The sequence below is a fragment of the Aulonocara sp. 'chitande type north' Nkhata Bay genome, linkage group LG6 (genome assembly GCF_057382095.1).
Source record: "Aulonocara sp. 'chitande type north' Nkhata Bay isolate Kocher_YH1m ecotype deep benthic linkage group LG6, A_spYH_male_GT1.1, whole genome shotgun sequence".
In the NCBI taxonomy this organism is placed as follows: domain Eukaryota; kingdom Metazoa; phylum Chordata; class Actinopteri; order Cichliformes; family Cichlidae; genus Aulonocara; species Aulonocara sp. 'chitande type north' Nkhata Bay.
In genome coordinates this window covers 36,238,673-36,262,812 of record NC_141349.1, presented here as the reverse complement: position 1 = coordinate 36,262,812, position 24,140 = coordinate 36,238,673, and the positions used below count along the sequence as shown (strand labels likewise).

The window sequence follows — 24,140 nt, the reverse complement described above, 5'->3', positions numbered from 1 at the left end:
ATGTATTATCATTAAGTATGTATTGTAATAATAGACAATAACAACTGCATTCTGATGAAATCTGCAAAAGAAGTATTTTTATATTTTATTATGTATTTCAGTAAAGGTGTCATTATTATTACTCAGCGAACCCACTGTTTACCTGTTAGTTGCAGGCATTTAAGAAACATCCTTTAGCCCTGTGACACACTACACACTGCAAAAGTGAGACTTCACTATACTTGCATCTAATTGATTATATTTTAACCCTAACAACAGTTTTTTCTCCCAAACCTCACAAAGTGTTACGTCCCCTGGCTTGCCTAGGTGATAGGAGGGACTAACGTAAAGTTAAAATAGTGAAAGAGGAGTGACGATGGAAATTTTTAAAGGGTTATTTTCTGCTAGTTTGAAGTTCTGGTTCAGACTGACATTTACCTTCAGGAAACACTAAGGCCAACATAACAAAGAAAACATCCCTGATAGAAAATAAAAGGCACTTGCCTAACTGCAGAGAAAACAACATATACAACCTACAAGGATAACCTGCCTAAGTAAAGTCTCTGTGTTAACTAAACAGCCCAGTACGCAAAAAGGTTTTTCCACCTTCCTATTATACAGTGTTCAAAATAATATATAAAATTATAATATATAATATTATTATAATTATAATTACCTATAGTCTAAATGACAATACAATTCCTAAATATTACAAATATTTAATAATAATAATATTAACAATAATAAAATGTATTATCGTCATCATTTAAAAAAATAAAAACTGACATTTTTTGTGTTCAGTTGCCAGGTGTGTGCACATGAGTTTTAACATCTTTCCTAGGCACTGTGTTTTTCACAGATTGTGTAGTCAAATGCTACACACAGTCAAGAAAGACTATTTTTACCAACAGTTGTTTCAAAACTTATTCAGCAGTTAATCAGTCTATTTCTGGTGCAGACTATGCCAGTCCAATTAAATACAAAACAAATCAAGCACTGCTGCATTGTAGGATATGCACACACAAAATATAGATGCTACATTATTATTTCTTCTAGGTTTGAATTCAGTGAACTGATTAATATAGATAGTCTGGCAATTACATTTTAAATAATGTTATGGTAGAATACCATTAATTATTAAAGCAATGTGAAAACCTTTTAATATAGACTTTGTAATGAGTACGTGATTACATTTTCAAGATTTTTGTCCAGCTTAGTTTGTACTTAATATATTACTGGCCTCCCCACACCCACACTCATGTCCTGACTGTGGGTGTGGTGAGTGTGAGTAATAGCCATTAGACCATCTCTTCCTATCTTCCAGAGGGATCCAATAAGTTGAAGGAATTCTCCAAAATGATCTGGGGTGCGTGTATGTTAGTTATGCGTTGGTTATTTGTTGAACAGCATTTAGGTATAAAATGTATTCCTTGCCATTCACACACTTATGCACTAAAGGCTGTTGTGTGTGTGTGTGTGTGTGTGTGTGTGTGTGTGTGTGTGCGTGTGTGTGTGTGTCACCACACCTACAATAGAGACAGTGAGTTACAGTTCGTGCAGACAGACCTCTGAGTGCTCTCTGCCTCCACCACTGTATCCATCAGAGTTGTGATAGAGGGTTGTGAATTTGTCTCCTTTACTTAGATTTACTGAAATGATATACACTAACTGTCTGCTCTTGGCACAAATTTCAGACTGCATTTTAAAATAAGAGCTCTTTGCAGCCTGAGAGCTGCAGAGAAATGATTGGAGAAATGTTGCATGAGGAGTTTAAACACTGCACAATATACAGTGGGTGACAGGCAGATAATACTGTCTTCAGAAAATTATTGCAGAGCTCGATGATTACACTCCTATTAAATTAGTTAGATGGAATTTTAAGGGTTTCGCCTCCTCATTAAAAAGACATGAGACTCACTTCTATCTCGTGACTGATGTTTGACCTTATAATTTTGTCATTTACATATAACCTTAAGCTTTGCTGCAAAGTTATCATGGTGGCTTGTAGGATGACTGAGCGATGAGACCTCTACACCAACTAGGGCTACTCTGGTAGTAGGAGAACAGTTTTGGAAGATTCTAAGTAAGACGTAAGATGATATTTATTTATACTTTATATAATAACACAGCTTAAACAGCAAAGAATTCTGCAGTCATTAAGTTGCAAATCACAAAAAGTTTTTTAGGTCAATGAGAAAAGGCAAAATATTTTACAGAAAGAAATCTATCTCTAGTTTAGAAGACAATAATTACAGCTGCTAAGAGGAAGAAAGAATTAATTGTATTACAGTGTGAGGTCATTATTTAAACCGTGCCTGGAGGTAACAGGCCAAAATGCATTAGTATAAATGAAAAATCCCCTGTACCTTGTGATAAGACCAAAAGGTATTGAAGAAGATGAATAGCCTACAAGCAAAACCTTAATTGCTATTATGACAAAGGACTATTAATAACAATCAGCAGAGACATTTCTTGCTGCCTCTCTCCATTCTTCTTTAATGCCACAGACATAACATTCAGCGACCCTTTCTTTCTGTCCCGTGAAGACCTTTTATCATGTGACTGTCATTTTTTTAATGTACACCTACAATAACAGATTGTTATGGTCGTGTTATAGTTTCTGTTAAATGGAATCAAACTCAAACTTTTGTTTGTATGAGTCAAATTTAACCACCAAGGTGTTTGCCAAAGATCCTTCATAGTCTTTTTTATTATCAGTGCACATGCGATATCTGTATACAGTTTCCAAAATATAACGTTTCTTTTATATCTGTTTTGTTAACAACATTTTGTCTATATTTTGTAACAGTCAAGATTGATTAAAAAAAATAAAATAATCATTTCTATGTCCTTTAACTGTCTTTCTTGATTCGCACATGTGATATGTGGTATGCAATAAATCGATACAATTTAATACCTTAAATACAGATTGATTTTCACAGTAGTAATACTTTTAACAATAGTTCCCCAGTTTTTTTTTAATTAGGCTCTTATTCTAATCTGTCCTCCCAGTTTTCCCTGTACCTGATAATTACTCTCTGCTTCCCTCACTTGGGGTGTTTATAGTCTCTGAGGAGGTTGCTGTCCTCTTGGTGACAACTAGAAGAGGACAACCCCATCTACAATGGCGACCCAGCCATCTTAGCCAATCACAGAACAAGCTAGAATGAGGGGGAACATCTTGATAGCTTGTCTGTTGCAGTCAAGACTCTGACACTACAGTGAGTTAACCTTGATTTCCCCATCCTCCACCACCAGCTCAAGCCAGTTCTGTCACAACCTATAACTTGCTATAGCCTACTAAAGAGCAATCAGGTAAGACTTGCATGTCATTGGTCTGTGGGAGGAAGCTACAGTACCCGAAGAGAACCCACGCAGACATAGGGATAACACGCAAATTAGACTGGATTTGAACCCAGGTCCTTCTTGCTATGAGGCAACTGTGCTAACTGCTGCACTGGACACTGAAAACTCCTAATCCACCAATACAAAGTGAAGGCTCAATAAACACAGTTTGAGTATGAGTTTGTAAGAGAAAGATAGAAGAAATTGTATATTTAGGTTTTTGTTGAAACCAGATAAATTAGAACATATGAAATCTAAAAACATTTGACAATAATCAAAGTGATACCAATAAAGTTTTAAGAATTCAATGTGATTTATTGTTTTGTTGTCTATCTATAGCAGTGTGTGTTTGAAATGCATTTGTTTAGATGTTTGTTTTTGAACCTACTGTTCTTATTGCTTAGCTTGACCGATTAGCTGGACTTGATTTTTGCAATCTATGCAAACAGACATACTTTACTGTATATTTTTTAAATATGTATTTAAATAAATTATAAATCATGTAACCTCATCATAAAATGCCAAAACCAAACTGCCAAATTATTTTCACTGTTAGAATAATTAGTTGGACATTAATTTTATTTGTGGTCTGCTAACACACACACACAGCCACACACACACTTTGAGTGTTTTGTTCCTTTGTTTCTAAGACGTGGTGTTCTGATCTTCCTTCTTGTTATCTCCAGCCCACAGTCAGTTCTCATTACAACACAACACAATCACCAATAAACTTCAGTCAGATTTTAGTAATGTGAACATGTTTCAGTGAACATTGTATAGCTAAATTTCAACACGCAATTGGTAGTTTGATGAAAATTATTTTGTATTGTCATTTTTCATCTGCAGCAGCATGCCTCCTGTTTTCAGAACGTTCTGAACGTGTTCTGTACGTTTCTGCAGTTAATACTGATAGACAGAGCATGACTTGACAGGTACACAATGCGAGAACTGTGGATTTCATTTCAATAACTAGATTTCTTTCTTTTCTTCTTATATTTCTGATTTTGTCAGTGGTGCAGATTAGATGGATTTTTACTCCAAGCCAGTAAAACTTTTTGAAAAGACGAATAAAAAGTTGAATTTTCCATTCAGTTTGACTACAGAACTGATTCTTTTTTATAACATATCATGGTCAGCAAAAAAGAGCCAGAAACAGCCATTTTCTGTCCACCCACTGAGCTCAGCTTGGACTGTATTGATTTTTGCTCCGGTGGACGAGAGTGAACTCTTACAAAATGAATGACCAAAAGAAAAGAATATGGTGTTTCGAGGTAGAAATGTGATTAAGGGCAAGCAAGATTAGTCTGGCCACTGAGGTGATGGCGAGGGTCAAAACATACTGTCTTGCTGAATTAGCAATTAATCAACAACACTTTAAAAAAAGAGAGAGAAAGGAAAGGAAAGAAATTATACATTCCCGCCCTGTTACACAGAAACTGCTTTGTCAGTTTGTTTGCCCCGAGAATTCAACTGTATTGCGCTCGAGTCTTTTACGTCATGTAAATTTTTCATCACAACTGTTAAATATCAACACTTCTCTTCTCACGTGGATGAAAGTCTCCAACATTCTACCACTAAAGGACACGTATTCTAATGCCTTTACTATCAGGGCCGCGTCCATTCAATACTACACTATATAATTATGTGACACTTATTAATATGAAGCATAGCATTGAGGCAATTCAGGGAATCTCATCTTAACACAACAGAAGAAGATGGACTCAAGTGAAACTTCTCTTGTTGCCAAGTGAAAATAGAAACAATCCCTGGTTGTTACAGTTTTTTGAATTATTGTACAGTTTAAAGCGCCTTGAGGTGCTTTCTTTCCCACCTTTCTACTTCCATCTCTGGGATTTGGCACTACATAAGTAAAACTCCATAGAAAAGAACTGAATAGAATAGAAAAGATGTGATTTAATACCTGATTTAATTTTTGTGGATGAAAAGAGAGGACATGACATTCAGAAATGAGAACTTTTGTTGGTGAAAAACATTCTTCTAATTAGCTAATCTCCCTGTTTTGTATTTGCGTCTTTAACTCTCTAAATGCTAACATTTGTCCTGTTTTTTTTTTCAGTAGTTTTTCTCTTTCCCACCTTTCCACTCCTATTATATCTATTCGCTCTCTTCTTCCGGCTAAGCCATCCAGTCCAACCCTTAAATAGAGGAAACATTGTGCATTCTTCAGAGCCACAATGCCCCAATCGGTCCTGACACACACATAAACACAACCTCGCTCTGACAGCGGATAGAAATTGCTGTATCCTCCACTCAACCAGTAAGGAACCCTGCTCAGATGCAAATTCAAATGTCAGCTTCCTTTCTCCTCAAAGGCAAAGTCAGCTCTGCGAATGAGTGGGATCTTAAAATCAGGTAATTGTTTTTGGCAGATCATTGTATTTACTTACAGTATTGAGTCAAGCTAAGCCACTGGAAGGTGCACACCGACGAGGAAGAGATACATCCAGACACATGCAACAGAGATTTAATGAAAAAAAGCTATTTTAAAGCTCTAACTCAAAGATTTTACGTGATATTTGCGAAACTATTAAAACGAGTTGCTTCACTGACTACACTGTCTGGCAGGGTACTCACCAATTCCCCTAACAAAAGAGCTTTTATAAAATAAGATATATCACACTGTGCCTTGGTTTTGTAAGTGCATATTTTCTTATTAGCAGATTATTTGATTTTGTTTTCAGACCTGAGAGAAAAAAGGTCCTGTAGACTACAAGACTAAAAAAAGACAAATACTGGCAAATTTTCTGGCCATGCAGCTAAAGTGATAATTGCTGCAACTTTTCCACCTGAAAAACATATGAAACAGTATTACTTAAAAAGAGGGTTTTTAACTCTTGGAAGTTAGCAATGTGTTTACTAGAGTAAATGATTTTGGTTCTTGTTCAAAGAGCAAATAAGACCTTCCATGGAACAGATAAAAAAGTTCTGTCCACTAGAACATATCACTGTACATGTGTCATCTACTGTTCCTCTGACAAAAAATGATGTTGTTTTCAAGACAAAATAATTTACACAATACGCAGATTTCCACTCTCTACTTATATCTTTCACACACACACACACACACACACACACACACACACACACACACACACACACACACACACACACACACTTCTTGTAGCTGAAACAAAATAGCATCGCTATTCACATTTTGCTTTTATCTCACTAACAAACTGGAATAATATAATTTTAATACAACCATGCCCCCAAAGTCATGTCAAACCATATGTCACTTCATCAATTTATCTGCCTTGCAGCAGACAGGTGATGAAGTTTGGCCTCATTCATAATCTTATTATTGCTGCTCTTTCCTGGTCTGGACCAAGGCCAAAACACATATTACACAAATAAAACAAGAGGCAGACAGACCAGAGCAAGGTGGCAGCTCTCTCCTCTCACACACCTCTGTCACCGAATGCCACTGAACAGAATGAAAGACAGTCCTTGACATTTATGTCCAAATCTAGAGGGAGCCAGGAGAACGTCGTGTGCTCAAAATATTTGACACGCTCGAATTTCTCAACTGCACAGGACACAAAAGTTTTAAGTGTAAATACAATATCCTCTTGCAATATTTACACTAATTGAACAGCAAATTTGATGCATCCAATCCTGCCAGTGTCCTTTTAATTTAACAGTGATACTAGTTGTAGTTGCTGGCAAAAGATAAATAACAACATGGGTACTTTTTTATGGAAAATAACTAATTACCTTCAATCAGACAGAAAGTTAGAGTAATCATATCATTACTGTAATCATTTTACATTTTTTGTTTACACGTTGCTATATTAAGCAATCACTTGTAATTATGTTATTACTTGTTATATACATATTAAAAATTTCATACAATATTTAATATTATATAAAAAGACAAAGTAATTCAAACGTGTTTTTACTTCCTGCACACGTGCTGCTACAATCAGATGTCTTCAGTTCCTGTGCAGGTAGAAGAAAAATGATGATTTACAACATCTGAGGAATGGGGATATAAATTGTGCTTATTTTTATTGTGCAAAAGAGGAACAGTGTGATGGTAAAGTACAAACTCCATGCAGAAACAGACAGAAACAACATTATCCTACTAGAGAAACTGTGGCTCTTTGCAAGCATCTGCACGTACAGCATCCTCACACAAAGCTAACAAACGGGGAGGTTTAAGCTGAATGCCTGCCAACCCCAGCCAAGCAGCCAGGGATTGATCTTCAACAGATAACAAAAGTAGCGATGATCAGTCAGGCTTGCACCATTGCAGCCTCCATTTCTATCTGCAGCTGCTTCTATGACAGAACCTCAGTGGTAATCAATCTGAAATCTGTCAGGGATGATTTTCAATTTTGCTTTGTGCTGTCAGTTTTGTGTTCATACTTAAACAATAAAAGAAAGACTGGAGGTATGTAAACACTGCCTATAAGTCTTCATTAGGATGGGGATTTGTTTACGTTTAAGATTTATATTGTTAATTGTTATTAATCAGGTGAGAGGTCATGTTACAGAACACAAAACAGTCTTCAGCTCTCACTGTCCTCGGGCAGATCTGGGCAAGCTGAGAGGCCAGCAGCCTTTTTTGGTGGTTTGCACTGTGGATAGACCTCTAGTCTTTGACATGAAATGATGTGAGAGCAGCGTTTGGGGCAACCTGCCACTGGCTCAGACATCACTGCTCTGAGATCATTTACAGCCTGCACTTCATATGGAAACATGGCTAGCATTTGCAACAAAATTAGCTTCAGTATTTAGCATCGTAACAGATGAGCTTAGGTTTGCGAATCACGTCTGCATGTAATATGTTTATGTTGTTTAATAGGTAAATAATGGAGGAGGAAGATATTTTTGTTGGTGGTAGGAGATGGAGTGAGCGGGTGGAGGGCTGGTAATCATCTTTGCTTGTCTTTCTGCAAAAGTCACCGGATTCCACTGAGGTAATGAATAGTGTAACAAATTACTTTCTTCTCTTGGCTTCTGTTTCTTAAGTAAAAGTAATCTGTAATACCTTAAAGATTACATTACTCAAAAACAATTACTTAGTTCCAAGTAACTATTATTCTATTATTAACTATTAACTATTATAACTATTATTTATTATCTACAATAAATATACTTCATGTATCGTACGTATACAGTGGTACAATAATTTCATTGATGTTAATCTCTATAAGATAAATAACTTTCGCTGTGACTTCATAACACATAGAGAAATTATGAAACAAGTGCATTCCAAAATGCTCACATGTAGCATATTACACTGTTTATGGGCTTATTTAACTTTTGCCAGACAGGTAATGAGTGTAAATATAGGTTACCAGTTGCCATGCAAGCTGATAATTATAGTCATCTTGTCTAAGTGATGTACATGGAGTGGATGATGCTTGACCTTGAGTATTATGTAGAGTCATTAAAGTAAAGAGAAAAATGGTAATCCACAGTTTCAGCACCTTGACAGCAAGAAAAAGTATATAGTTAGTGGAGAGCCACACCTTATATTTTGACAGTGCACACTTAAGTGGAGACAGACACTAATCCTTACAGACCATGTCCAAAACTCTAAAAGTGCACCAAGTGTTGACAAAAAAAGACACAGAAACAGACAGAAACAGACAATCACTAAGGAAGATGAAAAGAAAGGAAAGAAAGAAAGGTGTGACAGGGAAGCACTCACCGTGGGTCTGAATTTACGGGTGCATTTAAGTGTCATCTGCAAAGGTTAGTGTTTCAAAGTTGGCAGCGGCGGGCTGGAGTGATCACAGCTCAGTCAGCCCAAGCTCAAGCTGAGTGTCACTGCCAGGGACCATCCATTTGTTATGGCACTAATGGATATGTGGGCTGCATGGCGACCATAAATAACAATTACTCCTCCTGGCTCTCTCAGCTCATTCACCATCTTTTTTTTTTTTGCTCTCCTCTTTTCTTTCGCTTCCTTTCTTTTTATATATTCTCCAACATTATTTTTACCATTTATTTCTCTTCTTCACAGATTCGACTTTTATTGTTTTTTCCTTTTATTTATTTATCAAGGCGATAGCCAGAGCTTTCATGAACCTTAGTGTGAGGTGAGCAAAGGAACAACGTCTGAATATCTTTCTTTAAAATGACCAAACACCCTAGTTGGCCTTGGCAGGGAGAGCACAGTGTATATTATTAGATCCATTGTCCATCATTAGGTCTCCCTCTTGTACGTAACTATCTGTGCAGCTCTTCTCTGATAGTGTGGAACAACGAAGGATTCCTAGATCACAAAGGGGAAAAAAGAGGAAATCAATGCAATCAGATGGAAAGCCATTGTCTCTGTGAGTGTCCCAGGAGATTTTACCAGGCAGTCGATATGTTATAACTGCCCTTTAAGGCTGCAGCGATTTTAAAGGCTACTTCTGAAAGCTGGTCTAATGTACAGGGAAATCACATGAGCTCATCACTACAGGGAGAACCATACAGTGTGATCACCAGAAAAGAATGAAGCTACAATATAACATTATAACCTTGCTTTCTGATTCACTGTGGGAATCTCTCTCTCTCTCTCTCTCTCTCTCTCTCTCTCTCTCTCTCTCTCTCTCTCTCTCCCCTCTGTGTGTGTGTGTGTGTGTGTGTTTGTGCATGTTATACATTTACCAGAAAGACCAGTGGAAAGAATCTCATCAAACTGCATTTTAACCAATGTGACACATGCAAATGTTCAATGAAATAAACATGTGAAACAATGAACAAATGCATACAAATACATTAGCAATTTGTGCACTGTGGGTGTCTCTAGCCCTGAGGAGAATTCTGCTCTGTTGCATGTAGGTCCTTAACCCATCAGAGTGTGAATCATAGTCTAACAGTCACAGTGGTTAACCCTCTGTGAGTTTCTCTGCACATCCATTCAGACAGACAGACAGCATGTTTCAGCTTCACTCTATATATAGCTTATTCGTGTCCAGGGGAAGTTAGTGGGAAACGAGAAGTGGCATCCCTTTATTTAGATGAATTTATGTACATTAATGAGTGAACTTGCAGCTATAGCAGGGAAAATCAAATCCTGCTGCCACTTTTTGTCTGTTATATCACTTTAGTTTAAACAGCTTGATTTTTAAATAAAAAAAAAATTAGAAACAGCTCTGTTTAAGAGTTTTACTTTCTGTAGTGTCTTTAAAATCCAGGCCAGTCATTTGCAGTTTGTGCAACCTTGCATGTTCATTTATGAAAAATGTGTGTAAAGTTTTACTTATACTGTATATTCACTCAAATAAAACAAATGGAAAACCTAGCTATGATTCTTACATGCAGATTTGACTGCATCATCCCACACTCAGTCTAGATATCTTGCTGAATCAGATTGTCAGTGAGGGTGACAGAGGCGTTCACATTTACATGCAAGTGAGGCATCCACACACAGCAGTGAGTCACGATTATATGCCCCTGAAGAGGTATTGTTCACTCTGTCTAGTTGGAAAACATCTCTCCAGAGATGTGACCTTAGCTGCTGACAAAGACTCTGACCTTTGCATCATATTGTGTGTTAACATATCACAGACTGTTTGGTTGTATAATTTTAGAGTATTAAAAAAATAAAAATACCTGAAGGAGTTATCCTTCGAATATACAATCAAGATCTGTAACACTACATCACAACTTAAAAAAATGAATGAAACAAACAATGTTGAAATAACAGATCCAGCAATCGAACTCGAACACCTTGACTGATCCTGAATACTGATCGAATACCAATGCAACTTTATAATCAGATTTCTCCCTGTGAGGAAGGAACTGGGAATTATTCTTTTAAGCGTAAGGAAGCATCAAACACCACTTAAACAGTGTTCCCAATATTGTATAATAAAATGTAACAAATAAATACAGCCAAGAATATAAAGTAAGTCAATTTTTCAGTGAAATAACTAAAGAAAAAAGCCTCAGGATAAATGCATTGAAAAAATAAGTAATTTACTGCTAGTACTACTTATCCAATTTATTTGTGAGTCATTATTCTGCAAATAATTGGCGTAAGTTTGCAGTTTGCACAATAGTCTTGTGACTGTGCTTTTTTTCCTCACACAAACCTGTGTGCAGCTGACAATGGGTTACATAAAGTTTAATAACTTGTCTGATCTTTGCACTTAAATCAGATCACTTTGACCATTGTTTGCAGTTAATGAAAATTTTTTTGTGAACATACAAGTAGAAGCTGTTGAAAAAAAAGAGCATGAAATACATTCAAACTGTTTGTCTTCTGCTGTTAGTTTCTTCTACATTAGCTCTGCTACTACCTACTATTGTCCCATCCCACAGTAAACATTGAAGACCAATTTGAATGGACTGAACCACTGACTGAGTCATACAGTGGATTGACCAGTGTGATTTCCAATCCAAATATCAGAAGTGCGCATGTCTAATTAAAATCATACTTTACACATAAACACCAAAGAAGGATGGGTTTATTAAAAATGTACTCAGTTATGAAGATCTACCTGCTGGATTCATTGTAATATAGGAAAAAACTGTCCTGGCACCAAAGGGAAGGAAAACGAACATATTTCATAGGCTCGGGAGCTTATATAAACATCCAATCACAGTTAATCTTATTAAGGAAAGTCCCTTCTATCAGGGCGCGACCACCAGTGAAGCGCTCAGGAAGGTCAAGCCAAAGGGGCATGACCAGACTGAAGGTGCTCGTTCAAGTGGCTGCGCCATGGATGGAGCAGAAGATGGATTCGCGTACCTCTGCGACATACACGGTTAGCACACATTCAAAGAGAAAAACAGAGACTGGATGATCTAGATTACACTAAGCCAGCAGTGTCAACAGTTAAACATGATGGTGAATAATGTTACAACTATCCACCTAGCTACCAAGCCATTTGGTTGCTAGCTACAGTGGCTACCTAACGTCATGTGACACACTCTATTAATATTAATTATTGCAAACGTTAGACATCACTTAGTTTTATTTGTTTTGTTTTTATCTTTTGTTTATGTGCATCATCAGACTTAGTATTATATTATTAAACACCCCATTCAGGTAGTACAAATAAGGACTGTTTTTGTCTTGTTTTAGAAATGTCTGAACCACCTTATGTGCATTTATCGGAACTTTATTTCTTAAATATTATTTTATTTGAGTTTCCTAAGTTTAGATTAGAGATTCTTTTAGTATTGTCATTTAATAATTGTTTGTTTTTTAGATTCTTCTTCTGATCTTGCCCCTACTGCAACTGCCCTTCTTAACAAGGAGAGACAGGAACTGACTTTTCTTAAGAAGAAACTGGAGTCACAAAAGATGAAAATTGAAGAACTCGAAGGAGAGAGTGAGATTTTCTCCGTGGTCAGTTCCTCTGAGGTCAGCTATCGTCCCTTAGAAGTATGAAACTAGACTAGTTCCATAAGCATTATTTTTTATTTTACATTCTTCTAATAAACATCAGGTAATTTATAAATCCCAGTTAAGTTCCCTTATTGTCATTGTGTTGATTAAAAGACTGCGTTTTAGTCAGTTAACTTGAAGTGTTGTGTCAGTTCATTCCTAAAGAGATCCAGAGTTCCAAATTCAGTTCAGCCAGGTCTAACTTGATTGATTCATTTTCATTGTTCATAAGATCAAAGCTCCAACTTGAACTAGTTATCATTCATTTATCATAATCTTCCTGAAACAAATTTAACAATATATATTTTATGATGTCATTCACCGATTGGCATGTAGATTATGCCATTACCCTAGTATCTGTTTCTATTCTTCTCTGTTGTCTTTGCTCTCATACACAAGTTTATAATGGCTGAATTCTCTCATTCACATATTTTAATAGTTTAAAAGAAAAATGACGTTGGGAAAACATTCATTTAGACCAGGGGTCCCCAATCCCAGTCCACGAGGGCCGGTGTCCCTGCAGGTTTTAGATGTGTCCTTGATCCATCACAGCTGATTTAAATGGATAAATTACCTTCTCAACATGTCTTGAAGTTCTCCAGAGGCCTGGTAATGAACTAATCATGTGATTCAGGTGTGTTGACCCAGGGTGAGATCTAAAACCTGCAGGGACACCGGCCCACGTGGACTGGGATTGGGGACCCCTGATTTAGACTGTAGTTGTGTCACTTCTATCCTTCTTGTTACCGCCTGCTTAGCACAGATGGGATTTGCCACAATTTTTCCCCCTTTAAAAAATACACAATAATAGGTAATTACTCTCAAGTACTGAAACTTTATGTTGTAGAGGACAAAAACATTTGCTCATTACACTATTTTTTTGATAATGTTGTAGCCTTTAAAGCAGAATTAATATTGGTTGTTTGTATATAACTTTACATATAAGGGCACATGATGCTTTTCTTTAACAAAATCCTCATTCTGTTTAAGCACACAAGCTGACAAAATCATCAACTGTGTAATTTAAATACACGGGGACTTTGACTTTGAAGCGGCGGCTACTCTGCACATCTTTGTCACTCAATGTAACCTGACGGGTGTAAAATATCTTATTTCTAAAGCCAGTCATATTCTTTTTTGCATCCTGCAGAGCAACCTAAAGACGAACCATTCAATGATCCATTTTCCTTGAATGCCTCGGAAAACTCAGATTCATCTTCCACATCTTCATCTGTATCGTCTGTGTTGTCATCCTCATCTTCATCTCCAAAGAAGTGAAAGCACAAATTAAAGAAAAAGCATTCAAGAGCCAAGAAACATGAGAAGGAGCATAAGAAGTTCCGGCAGCGCTGTGAGCAAAAGACTTTGGTAGAAAAGAGCGTACAAAAGAGGATCTTATAAATGTCACATAAAAGATAGTATTATCATTTAAAATTTTTCTACAAACTAGTCTGTATTTGCTACCTCATCTTAATATAAGGTTTGGACTGATTTTGGACTAATCATTAGAAACATATACAATAAAAGTTCCCCTCTCCTCTGGCTGACTGCTCAGTCTACCAGTAGCATGGTGTTTTGCGCCTCTGGTATTCTTGCCTAAGATTGAGCAGTATATCAAGTTTTAAATAAATATCAATATACTTTCATACGAGATATAAGATGTGTCAATATCGTTTATATCGATATAGTCTATGTTGCATTATAATTATACTTGCGGAGCCACTAGTTTGTCTCTCTTTTTTGTCCACTTTTGTCTCTACGCAACGTTACTCTGTCCCGCCTCTCTCCTTCACTGAACACAACTCCCCTTCTCTCAGCGTTTTACCTGCAGGTAGCGACAAGATTCACTCGGCAGCTATCAAAGAGGAGCTAGTCGGTAAAAAGAAAACATTTGGAGATTATTATTATTGATTCGGATTTAAAGTGTCAAATGAACAGGAGAATAATGTATTCTGTAGAGAATGTTGGGAAAGCGGTCTGACTAAAGGTTCGAGCACTGCTAGTATTTTCACCATTTACAACAGCGCCATGAGGTGTAGAATGAAGAGTGTGTGAAACTGCGTGCTGTATTCCAGACCGCGAAGTCTTCCCAGCCTCCTGCCCCTAAAAAAGCTGCCTTACAAAACTCATGTACCGTATTTTTCGAACTGTAGGGCACACTTAAAATCCTTTAATTTTCTCAAAAATCGACAGTGCGCCTTATGTCTGAATTCTGGTTGTGTTTATTGACCTTGAACCGATTTTATGTGGTACACGGGGCTCAAAAATCTGTCAAAAAAAATGTTTTAGTACGACTTTCGTAAGCTACGAAGGCGCACTGCTTGATGGCTTGTTGGGGCGTCACAGCTACTGTAGTCAGGAGCCTCGCATAGTAATACGTACTGTGCTTCAATGTGATATTACTGTATTGTGTGTCTACAAGGACCCCAAAATGGCACCTGTTAAGAGATATGCTTATGAAGCGGATTTCAAACTCAAGGCTATCAGTCACATAGTAGAACATGGGAATAAAGCAGCTGCAAAATCTATCTGTCTTTGTTATTATGCTCAGCTTCATTTTAGTTTACATTTTAACTGCACAACTGTGAGCTTTTTGTTATGCACGAAAACAATATTGTGTTATTTTTATTCACGGGGCGTTAGTATTTAATAAATGCTGATAATTTATTTCTGAGCAATTTTTTATGTACATCTACCCTGTATGTTAATAAAAGTGCCTGTGTGACATCTGCAACACATAACTTTGACCAATATCTCTCCTTTTTTACTTACTTTATGTGTTTAAAAAATATTGTCATATATACAGTATATATCATATATCTGCAAAGCTGTTCATAGGAACAACCTCCCTCCATGGTGGTCTAATCTTTATTCGGATGCTGAATTGATTGATTTATGAATTTACTGTAAAGATTTCATACATTTGTCTTATTGCAAGCAGAAGGCTGTCCTGGGATTCTTCCTGCTACTCCACTTCATTTTCGAAAACTCTAAATCACACGCTTCCCATTATAATTTTCTAATTTTAGGATGATGTTTTCATACACACATCTACATCTACATCAAACCAGGCTTGTCACATCCAACCTTAGTCTTGTATATTATATCTTTGAGCAATTGTTCAACAGCAGATCTGCTATGTGTGTGCAGTCTGTGCTCAGGCAGGTGACTGCTTGCACCTGTCTGAGGTAACACTGTCAAGCACCGTCATTATAGCAGTCTTGTACAATATATACAGTACATATATTATAGTGTTGGTCTACAAAATTTTTCTAGAACACAAACCTGTTTTTTGTTTGTTTATTTGTTTGTTTTTTACTACTCTAGTACATCAGTAAAGTGCAGGAGCACATTTTTCCTCATGGATAAAAGTCTAATACAATCCGAGAAAACAGCTTAGCCATGAATCATATCTGTGTTTGGCACTGCCATGTATTTTTAGACTCATATTTTTAATAACAAATATTTTAGGTTGTGTAGTAGGGAAAATACCGGGGCAATAATGAAATGTATACGAAAAAAGTGTGGCAATGAGCTTGCATGCATAAAAACTAAATGTGATATTGTAGTCCATAAGTTGACCTCTGTGAAGCAAACATACAAAATGCTGTGTGCTATCTGTGAGGCTCATTTGCAATACATTAAAACCAAATCAAAACAAAGCTTTTGAGCAATGAAAGGTTCATTTTTAAAAAAACGTAGATTTAGATTTGAAAACAATTCTATGGGGTGACTGTTGCCAAGTCATTTTGATGTCATAAGCTTCCATTCCATAATGTCACAGTTAGGTTTGATTTGGTGCTCAGAACACTTTAAGACAAACTGTATTGGATTGTAAGACAAACTTCAGACAAAAAAATAAGAAAAGCAGTCACAAAACTCAAGATGAGGGAAGAACAGCCTCCATACAAGTCGAGCTCGGTGTATAATGAACTCCGTTTTGAGGGAAAATTTTGTGATGCAATCATCAAAGTGGAGGATGTTGAATTTCCGGTCCACAAGATAATCCTGTGTAACTGCACCCCGTACTTCAGGTGAGTTGCTTACCTGATAATGGGGAGGAATGATTACCGATTTATACCCCAGGAAAATGTATTTCATGGTCTTAGTCTGTGAAACAGTGCCAACAAAAAGGAATCATGGAGCTTTTGTGATAAAAAGACGGTCACAGTCAACTGACAGATATACCCAAAACATAACGCAAACATTTGCACTTGGTGATTGCATGAACTAAATTCAGACTGTGTTGAGCTGAAGTTTCATTTATGTGTTTTATTAAGTTACATTAAAATCTTATCAAGTGTTATCCACACAGTAAAACACACCAGATTTACTAATACTAAAAAGGTTGAATGCTATTATGCAGTTATATGCTGTGCAAAAGTTTTGAGTTTTGAGTTGCCTCTCGTGTCGTTATGTTTTGCTTTGAAGTAGATGATTTTTTAAAGGTACACTTGAACAATAGTTGTCAGAGGCTTTCAAAGGTTTTGATTGGACATTTTTCACCCTTTTCGGTCCAGTCATTGTACCTGACCATTTTCAGAGGAATGCTTTTGTTTTGTTTTTGTTTGTTTGTTTATTTGTTTGTTAAGCCATTTAATGTTGACCTATGAAAAAGGAAACAGGCTGAGATATGCCAAATTACACGATAACTAGACTGAAGATCAGTGGAAATAGGCCTTATGGAGTTGACTTAAACATTTGTCATAGAGGTACAACACTGAGTGTCTCGAATCAGCTGTAAAACATGGTGGAGGCTCTGTCACTGCATTTTGTTTGGCAATAGCTTCATATACATACTGCCAGTGTAATAAATCCAACACTCAAGCTCACTAAACATGTACAAACTCTGTTTTGGAGTTATATCCTCTACAGCAATATGGACTAGACATGAAAAGACTATCACAATAATCACATAGTAACACATGCAATCAGGCGATCATTTCCATTCCAGTCAATTGATTTTATATATTTATCCTACTTGTGCTTGACATGGTTTATTATCTTGTTGCTTCCACACCTTTTAAAATTCTCTGCTCTGTGTCCATCTCTACCCTCAGAGCTCTCTTCACCTCTTGGAGCGACCCAGACAAACAGGTCTTCAACATACCTGGCTTGTCTCCTGAGATGATGGCACTCATCATTGACTTTGCATACACTGGCAGTGTTTCTGTAACGGAGGAAAACGCAGTGGAACTTCTCATGGCAGCTGATCAACTCAATGTAATGGACATTGTAAAAATCTGCAGTGACTTCGTGGGGGAGCAACTCTGCGCAGAGAACTGTGTTGGCATTTGGCAGTTCACAAAAGTACACTTATCACCCGAACTACGTGCCAAGGCCTTCCACTACATCATCAGTAACTTTGAGCAGGTGGTTCTTCAGGAGGAGTTCCTGCAGCTAACTGTGGAGGAACTTGGTGATATTCTTGAAAGAGATGACCTCAATGTACAGTGTGAGAGCACTGCGTACGAAGCACTTATAAAGTGGATTAGCCATGTGCCTGCAGAACGGGAACAACACCTCATCGCTCTGTTGTCTAAGGTGTATAAACTTCCATTACTACATTTAGTTTCGACTTAAATCTTCAGCATTTGAGTCATATATTGAGTCAATCCATCTGGGTATAAGGATGCTTTAATCGCTCGAGATGTTGGTCTTTTCAGCTGTAGCCAAACCACATTTAAGCAATTCTCTTCAAGATCATTAAAACTGTATCAGAAAGCTTCACACATATTATAGAATAAATTGTATTTATTTAGTGTAGTTGCTAGGCCTATGACTAAAAACTGTCCGTAACAAGTACAACCATTCTCCCCTGTTTGTGTTCCTCAGCTTTATTTTAGTTTATGTCATTTGTTTTTTATATAAAGTTAAACTTAACACATTAGATTTAAGATTTATCTTCATCAGAACTGTACAAAGGACTTTTGTCTATGTTGACAAAAAGGCTAATGGTGTCTCACTTTGGTCTCCCTCTTGCTAGCAATAAGAAAATGAAATAACACTACGAGCATTATCCTAAAGAAGCTGGAGTTGACTAAAACTGATATAGTTCAAATTCAATGTTTCCATTGTCTAAGTCCTATTGTCTTCTGTCATCTCTCTGTAGGTCCGACTGGGACTGGTGACTTTAGACTACCTAAGGGACAATGTGCGGCTCAATCAGTTGGTGCGGACCAGTTCTGACCGTCTGTCCATGATAAAGGCTGCCATTATATTACCACAAAATATGACCAACAGACCCTATGTGTTTCGCCTCTGTCCCCATCTTGCTCGTCCCCGCCTGCCTCATTCCGTCCTGCTGGCCATTGGGGGATGGAGTGACCGTAATCCAACTAACGCCATCGAGGCCTATGATTACCGGGCTGAATGCTGGGTAAACGTAACAAACAACCTGGAGCATCCTCGTGCCTATCATGGAGTCGCCTTCCTCAACGGGTACGTCTACTCCATTGGTGGCTTCGACAGGGTGGAGCATTTCAACAGCGTCCGTAGGTTTGACCTGACCACTCGCACCTGGAATGAGGTGGCACCCATGTACTGCCGCCGCTGCTATGTGAGCGTGACTGTGTTGAACGGGTTCATCTATGCCATGGGAGGCTACGACGGGCATGTACGACTCAGCAGTGCAGAGCGCTATCAACCTGAAACCAACCAGTGGAGTCTTATTGCATCCATGCATGAACAGAGGAGCGATGCCAGCTGCACAACACTTCACAGCCGGGTGGGTAAAGTAAAAGAGCAGGAGAGAAATAGAGTAGGGTCTCAGGCACACAGGCCTAGAGACCTGTCAGCAACCTTTTGGTAACAACCAGTTGCTAGTGAAAAATATGTATTCCTCGGCTGGTTAGGGAGTGGTTGTATGAAAGACACTGACTTCTACAAATAGTTTGTGAGTGTTTGCAGACAAGTCAGAGTATTCCATGCAAACCTCTGGTGTGCTCAACAGTCTGCTAATGACCAAAGCAAACACAAGGAGGTTTGTGGTGCAACACCTTTCTTCAATTTCACACTAGTGACACCATCAACCTCCAGCTACCACTTGCCAACCAGTCAGGGGATACACATTTTTTACAGTGAAGCGAGGTGCAAGATACCTCACAAACTGGTTTCTAAGCTAGAGTGATGAAGGCCTAAATTGAACAAAACTACACATTTAAAACTACCTGTATGCCCGTAATAGTGATGATAAGGAAAACAAAAGTCATTAAAAGAATTAGCTTTTTTTATTTTTGAAAGGCAGGGACTAAATGTCTAAATGTCAGTCTGTATCAGAAGAATTTATAGTGTTCATTGTTATGTTGATCATGTAAAAGAAAAAGATTTTCAAAAAACTTTTAAGTTCACAGAATGTAATAGCATGCAAGTAGGGAAAAACATCAACTCTTAAAAAGTTGAAATATATACTAATGTCAGGTTTTTTTTGTTTTTTTTCTTTGTCTTCAGATTTACATTTGTGGTGGATTCAATGGGAACGAGTGTCTGCAGACAGCTGAATGTTACAACCCAGAGACCGACCAGTGGACGATGATCAGTCCCATGAACAGCCGCCGCAGTGGGATAGGTGTCATTGCATATGCGGATCATGTCTTTGCAGTAAGACCAGAAAGTAGTGCTGACACTCACGTAACATACAAGTCACATCTGTAATGTGCCTTGATCAGCAAGGCTGACAGATTTGGCAGTTTTGCTAACTTTGTTTTGTATTCATCAATAATCAGATTCCTATCCTGACCACAGGTTCAGAGAAGGCATTCTCACTCATTAATTTAACTGATTAGTGATGTTTCTGCTGCATGTATTTTTTCATTTCATGATTTGAATTTGCTCCATTCCCAAAATGATTTCACTGATGATTTCACATTTCCTCATCATTCCACTAGGGGAAATATGTTAGAGACAATTTCAAAATTATCCTCCAACACCTTTTGAAAAATAAGCCAAGTGATTAGCACTCATTCTCTTGGGACAGTACGTATTTTAGCTGTAAATTTGTCTTGCTAGTTGCCTTAAACCCACTGATTTAGTTGATTTGCTGCTATACCCTTTGGTAAAAAGCAAAGATTGTGTAGTCTCACCTTTGGAGACATACTTCTTTATTTAGCTAGCTACTCTTGAAGATTTATTTTCTATTTACACTGTCTCTATTCAAAAATGAAAAAATTATTATCAGCAGAATGCAGTGACCTTATCCTGGTGCTGACCTGCTGAAGAAAGGACTGAAACTCGAAGCTCCTTTTTGAAATAAAGGCAAAAGAGCTGTGAAGACAACTGAAAACATAAATACTTCACAATCATTTCACCCATGCATTTACTTTTAGGTTGGTGGCTTCGATGGAAACAGACGTCTGCGCACCGCTGAGGCTTACAACCCACAAACCAATACGTGGAACCTCGTGTCCTCTATGTTGACCCGCCGCAGCAACTTTGGCATTGAGGTAATCAATGATCGCCTCTTTGCTGTCGGGGGCTTCAACGGCTTCACCACCACTTTCAACGTTGAGTACTACGACGCTTCAACCAACCGGTGGTTTAATGCGCCTCACATGGGGATTTTCCGCAGTGCCCTGAGCTGCTGTGTGGTGTCCGGACATCCCAACCTGTCTGATTACACCATTCCTCGTGACAGCCTGACATGTTTAAATGTGCCAGAAGAAGCAGCGGAGTCCACGTAACACCTTTAAAATGCAATACTGCCATGTGTCAACATCTGGGACTCCAACATGAAGGACTGAAATAAATCTTTAGAACATCAAACCGCTGGTGAACTGGACATTTTTTTGTAGATATTTCAAAAACTTTAAGTGTGTCCGTGAGGAGACCGTGCACTGCAGATACTGGGTTTCATCAAGAGAACGCCATTGCAACAATAACAAATGTAAAAGATTTTTTCATTCCCTGTAAGGTATGGCTGCTGAGTAGAACGGACATGCACAAAGGGTGACCAGATCACAATAAGTCACATGTGGGACTTTTCCAAGTCCTCCTAGGTAAACACAACAAGAATAAAGGGAAGCTTTTACTCTCCCTTCTTAACTCAGCTGGGTTCTGTCTAGTAACAGACTTTACACTTGAGTAGGAATGTATCCACGGGTCTTTTTTGAGCAATTTCTGACAATTTCTGAATCTTTAACAAATATTACACACATATACTGTGTAGCTTCACATATACCATCTTTTCTCTTGTGTGAAACAGAAAAATAACTCTATTTCTCAGTGTGTATTTAATGTGCTTTGTGGTATTTTCCACTACATTGCATAGAATTAAATATTTGTTTATGATAAAAAGCATGACCTTCATATTTACTAAGGAAAATCCGGTCTTTATGTGAGCAAGTAAAATTGAATTGAATTGAATTGAATTACGGTTGCAAAATAGCTCAAAAACTCAAAAGTGACCTGTACATGACTTAAATGTGTTTTTCCTGTAGTGTTTCACCTTAAAGCACAAATGTCAGCCTCATGATGTCACTGGAGTAAATACCAATGGGTCACCAAAGTCAGAGTCATCATCTGTGGAAGAATTTCTGTACAAAAGCCTCCGCCAATCCAGTGTCAAGACAGAGTGCATTAATTTTACAATTTATTTGAAAATAAAATCTGATATTATTGCATTTGCAATGTGGCTAGAGCCTTAGATTTACTATTTAGGAACCATAAATGTGTGTACTACTGCCACTGCTGAAGCAAGCCATCAAGCTGTTGTTGAGTCTGCGTCATACTGAGCCAAAGCGTTGGATCAAGCAACAGACAGAACAGTCGACAGTGCCATCTCTTGAGCAATGCTTTGGCATGGGTAATAAATGGTTTTACTTTGTATTCAGCATTCACACTGAAAATGGAGCTGTACTCAGTGAAACATCAATATACCATGTGAACAACAGTGTATGTGTTTTTTAAACGTAGAATTTGTTTTGAAATTACAAGGCAGAGGAAGGAAACCTGCTGCTAATACTGGCCCATTACCATATTCTTCTGTTAGCTGTCACCTGACTGCAAAAATTATTTCAAGCGCTAAGCTAATGTGCTGATATAAATCAAGAGGTCCACACCGCATCAGAAATTATACTCACTGCAGCCTGGAGGAGTGACGTCTCTCCTCACTCAGACATTGCTGTAAAATCGTGGTTTATGGGGTTGATGTGGTGAGCAGGAACTTAGGAGCCTGTCCCGTGTGACCTATGATTGATTGTCAGCTTCGAATGCTCACCTGTGCAGCATCCAAAGATGGTGGTGGATAAGCATATTCATGGCTGCCCGTCTTGACCTTTATGAAGTAATTAAGGGCCTGAGCTCACTGAAAAGAGCTGAGTGCTCAAGTGCTCCACAAAGCTGCACTGGACCTCAGTGAGTTGCCTGCCTCACCTCCAGAAATTAGGTTTTTGAAATCAGGGTATGGTTAAACAGCAGCATAGATACGGCATTCATTTGTTAGTAATGTTGTTAAATAATTTTTGCATTAATTCAAACAATTTTTTTTATCACAAATGAATGAAAAATGTATTTTCCTGAAGAAGAGCATTTTTAAAAGAGATACACGCTACAGAGAGCTTCTTCTCTTTACTTATGCTCTGACAGCTGTGAACGCTCAAGCGCTGCACAAACCTAAACACTGTATTTAATACTCGCTCCCTGACCTTATCTGTGAGGCTTCCAACAAACTGAACCGCTAAATTGGATGAACTTTTAAACGGGTACTTCAGAGAAACCAAGCAAGTAGATTGGGACAGGCCTTTAAATTGGAGTTGATTTTTTTGAGAGACAATTTAAATGACACTAACAAAACTCTATCAAGTTCCATGTCTATTAAGCCACTTTAAAGAAATGTTACTATTACTATCTCTGCCTTAACCACTCCCTAGAAAGATATTCTAGTCTGTTTATGAGGCTTCTGTAAACTGGGCACATAGACGCATGACAAATATCAAGCACCTGTGCCTCAAGACCAAACAGGATTTTGAAAGTGTTTTTTTCTCCTACTAAGTAAATAAGTAGGAATGGTGTTCTTTTCTGATAAAAGTCTCCAAATACTTATGCGGGAATCTCCTTGGGACTCTCGCCACAATAAATCCTATTATTTTCTACACGCAGACTCCATCCTCTTATTCCCACCTTCAATTTAGGTGATCTGCTTCTCTAGTTTAACCATAACCCAAACTAATTACTCCTGTGGCCTTAACATGACCTTCAATAATTACTGAAATAACTGGTGACAGAAGCTTTCACTCATCATGTTTTAAGAGTCTTCCATAGGTTTCCTCCGAGAGGCTGTTAATTGCTCGAGAAACAATGGGTGAAGCAAAACTGGTGATTAAAGCAGAACATAATATTGTTTAACAACATCATTTCTTTGAGTTTAGATTGTAGCCAATTTGCCTGAATTAAAACCTTCTGTTCCAACATCATAAAACTGATCCATGGATAGTAATTTTAAATGAAACAACAAAGTAAAACG

At 37.7% G+C, this 24,140-nt stretch overlaps 2 protein-coding genes across 2 annotated transcripts in view; one reads left to right on the top strand and one right to left on the bottom strand.

Moving 5' to 3' along the window:
* The window catches only part of LOC147328383 (protein transport protein Sec23B), a 137,710-nt gene that overhangs the window by 60,032 nt on the left and 53,538 nt on the right, over positions 1 to 24,140 (bottom strand). The gene's annotated exons all lie outside the window — the stretch shown is intronic.
* LOC147328384 (kelch-like protein 10) lies at positions 16,449 to 21,433 on the top strand. Its single transcript, XM_086296705.1, has 5 exons — positions 16,449 to 16,716; positions 17,743 to 18,226; positions 18,795 to 19,409; positions 20,132 to 20,281; positions 21,007 to 21,433. Exons 1-5 carry the CDS (start codon positions 16,568 to 16,570, stop codon positions 21,358 to 21,360), a joined length of 1,752 nt encoding a protein of 583 aa, XP_086152831.1. The 5' UTR covers positions 16,449 to 16,567; the 3' UTR covers positions 21,361 to 21,433.

Excerpts from the sequence above, each read along its gene's own strand:
- LOC147328384 (XM_086296705.1), top strand. The coding sequence starts at position 16,568 with ATGAGGGAAGAACAGCCTCCATACAAGTCGAGCTCGGTGTATAATGAA. Across the intron at positions 18,227-18,794 it reads TCATCGCTCTGTTGTCTAAG|GTCCGACTGGGACTGGTGAC; the intron begins GTGTATAAACTT and ends ATCTCTCTGTAG. Across the intron at positions 19,410-20,131 it reads GCACAACACTTCACAGCCGG|ATTTACATTTGTGGTGGATT; the intron begins GTGGGTAAAGTA and ends CTTTGTCTTCAG.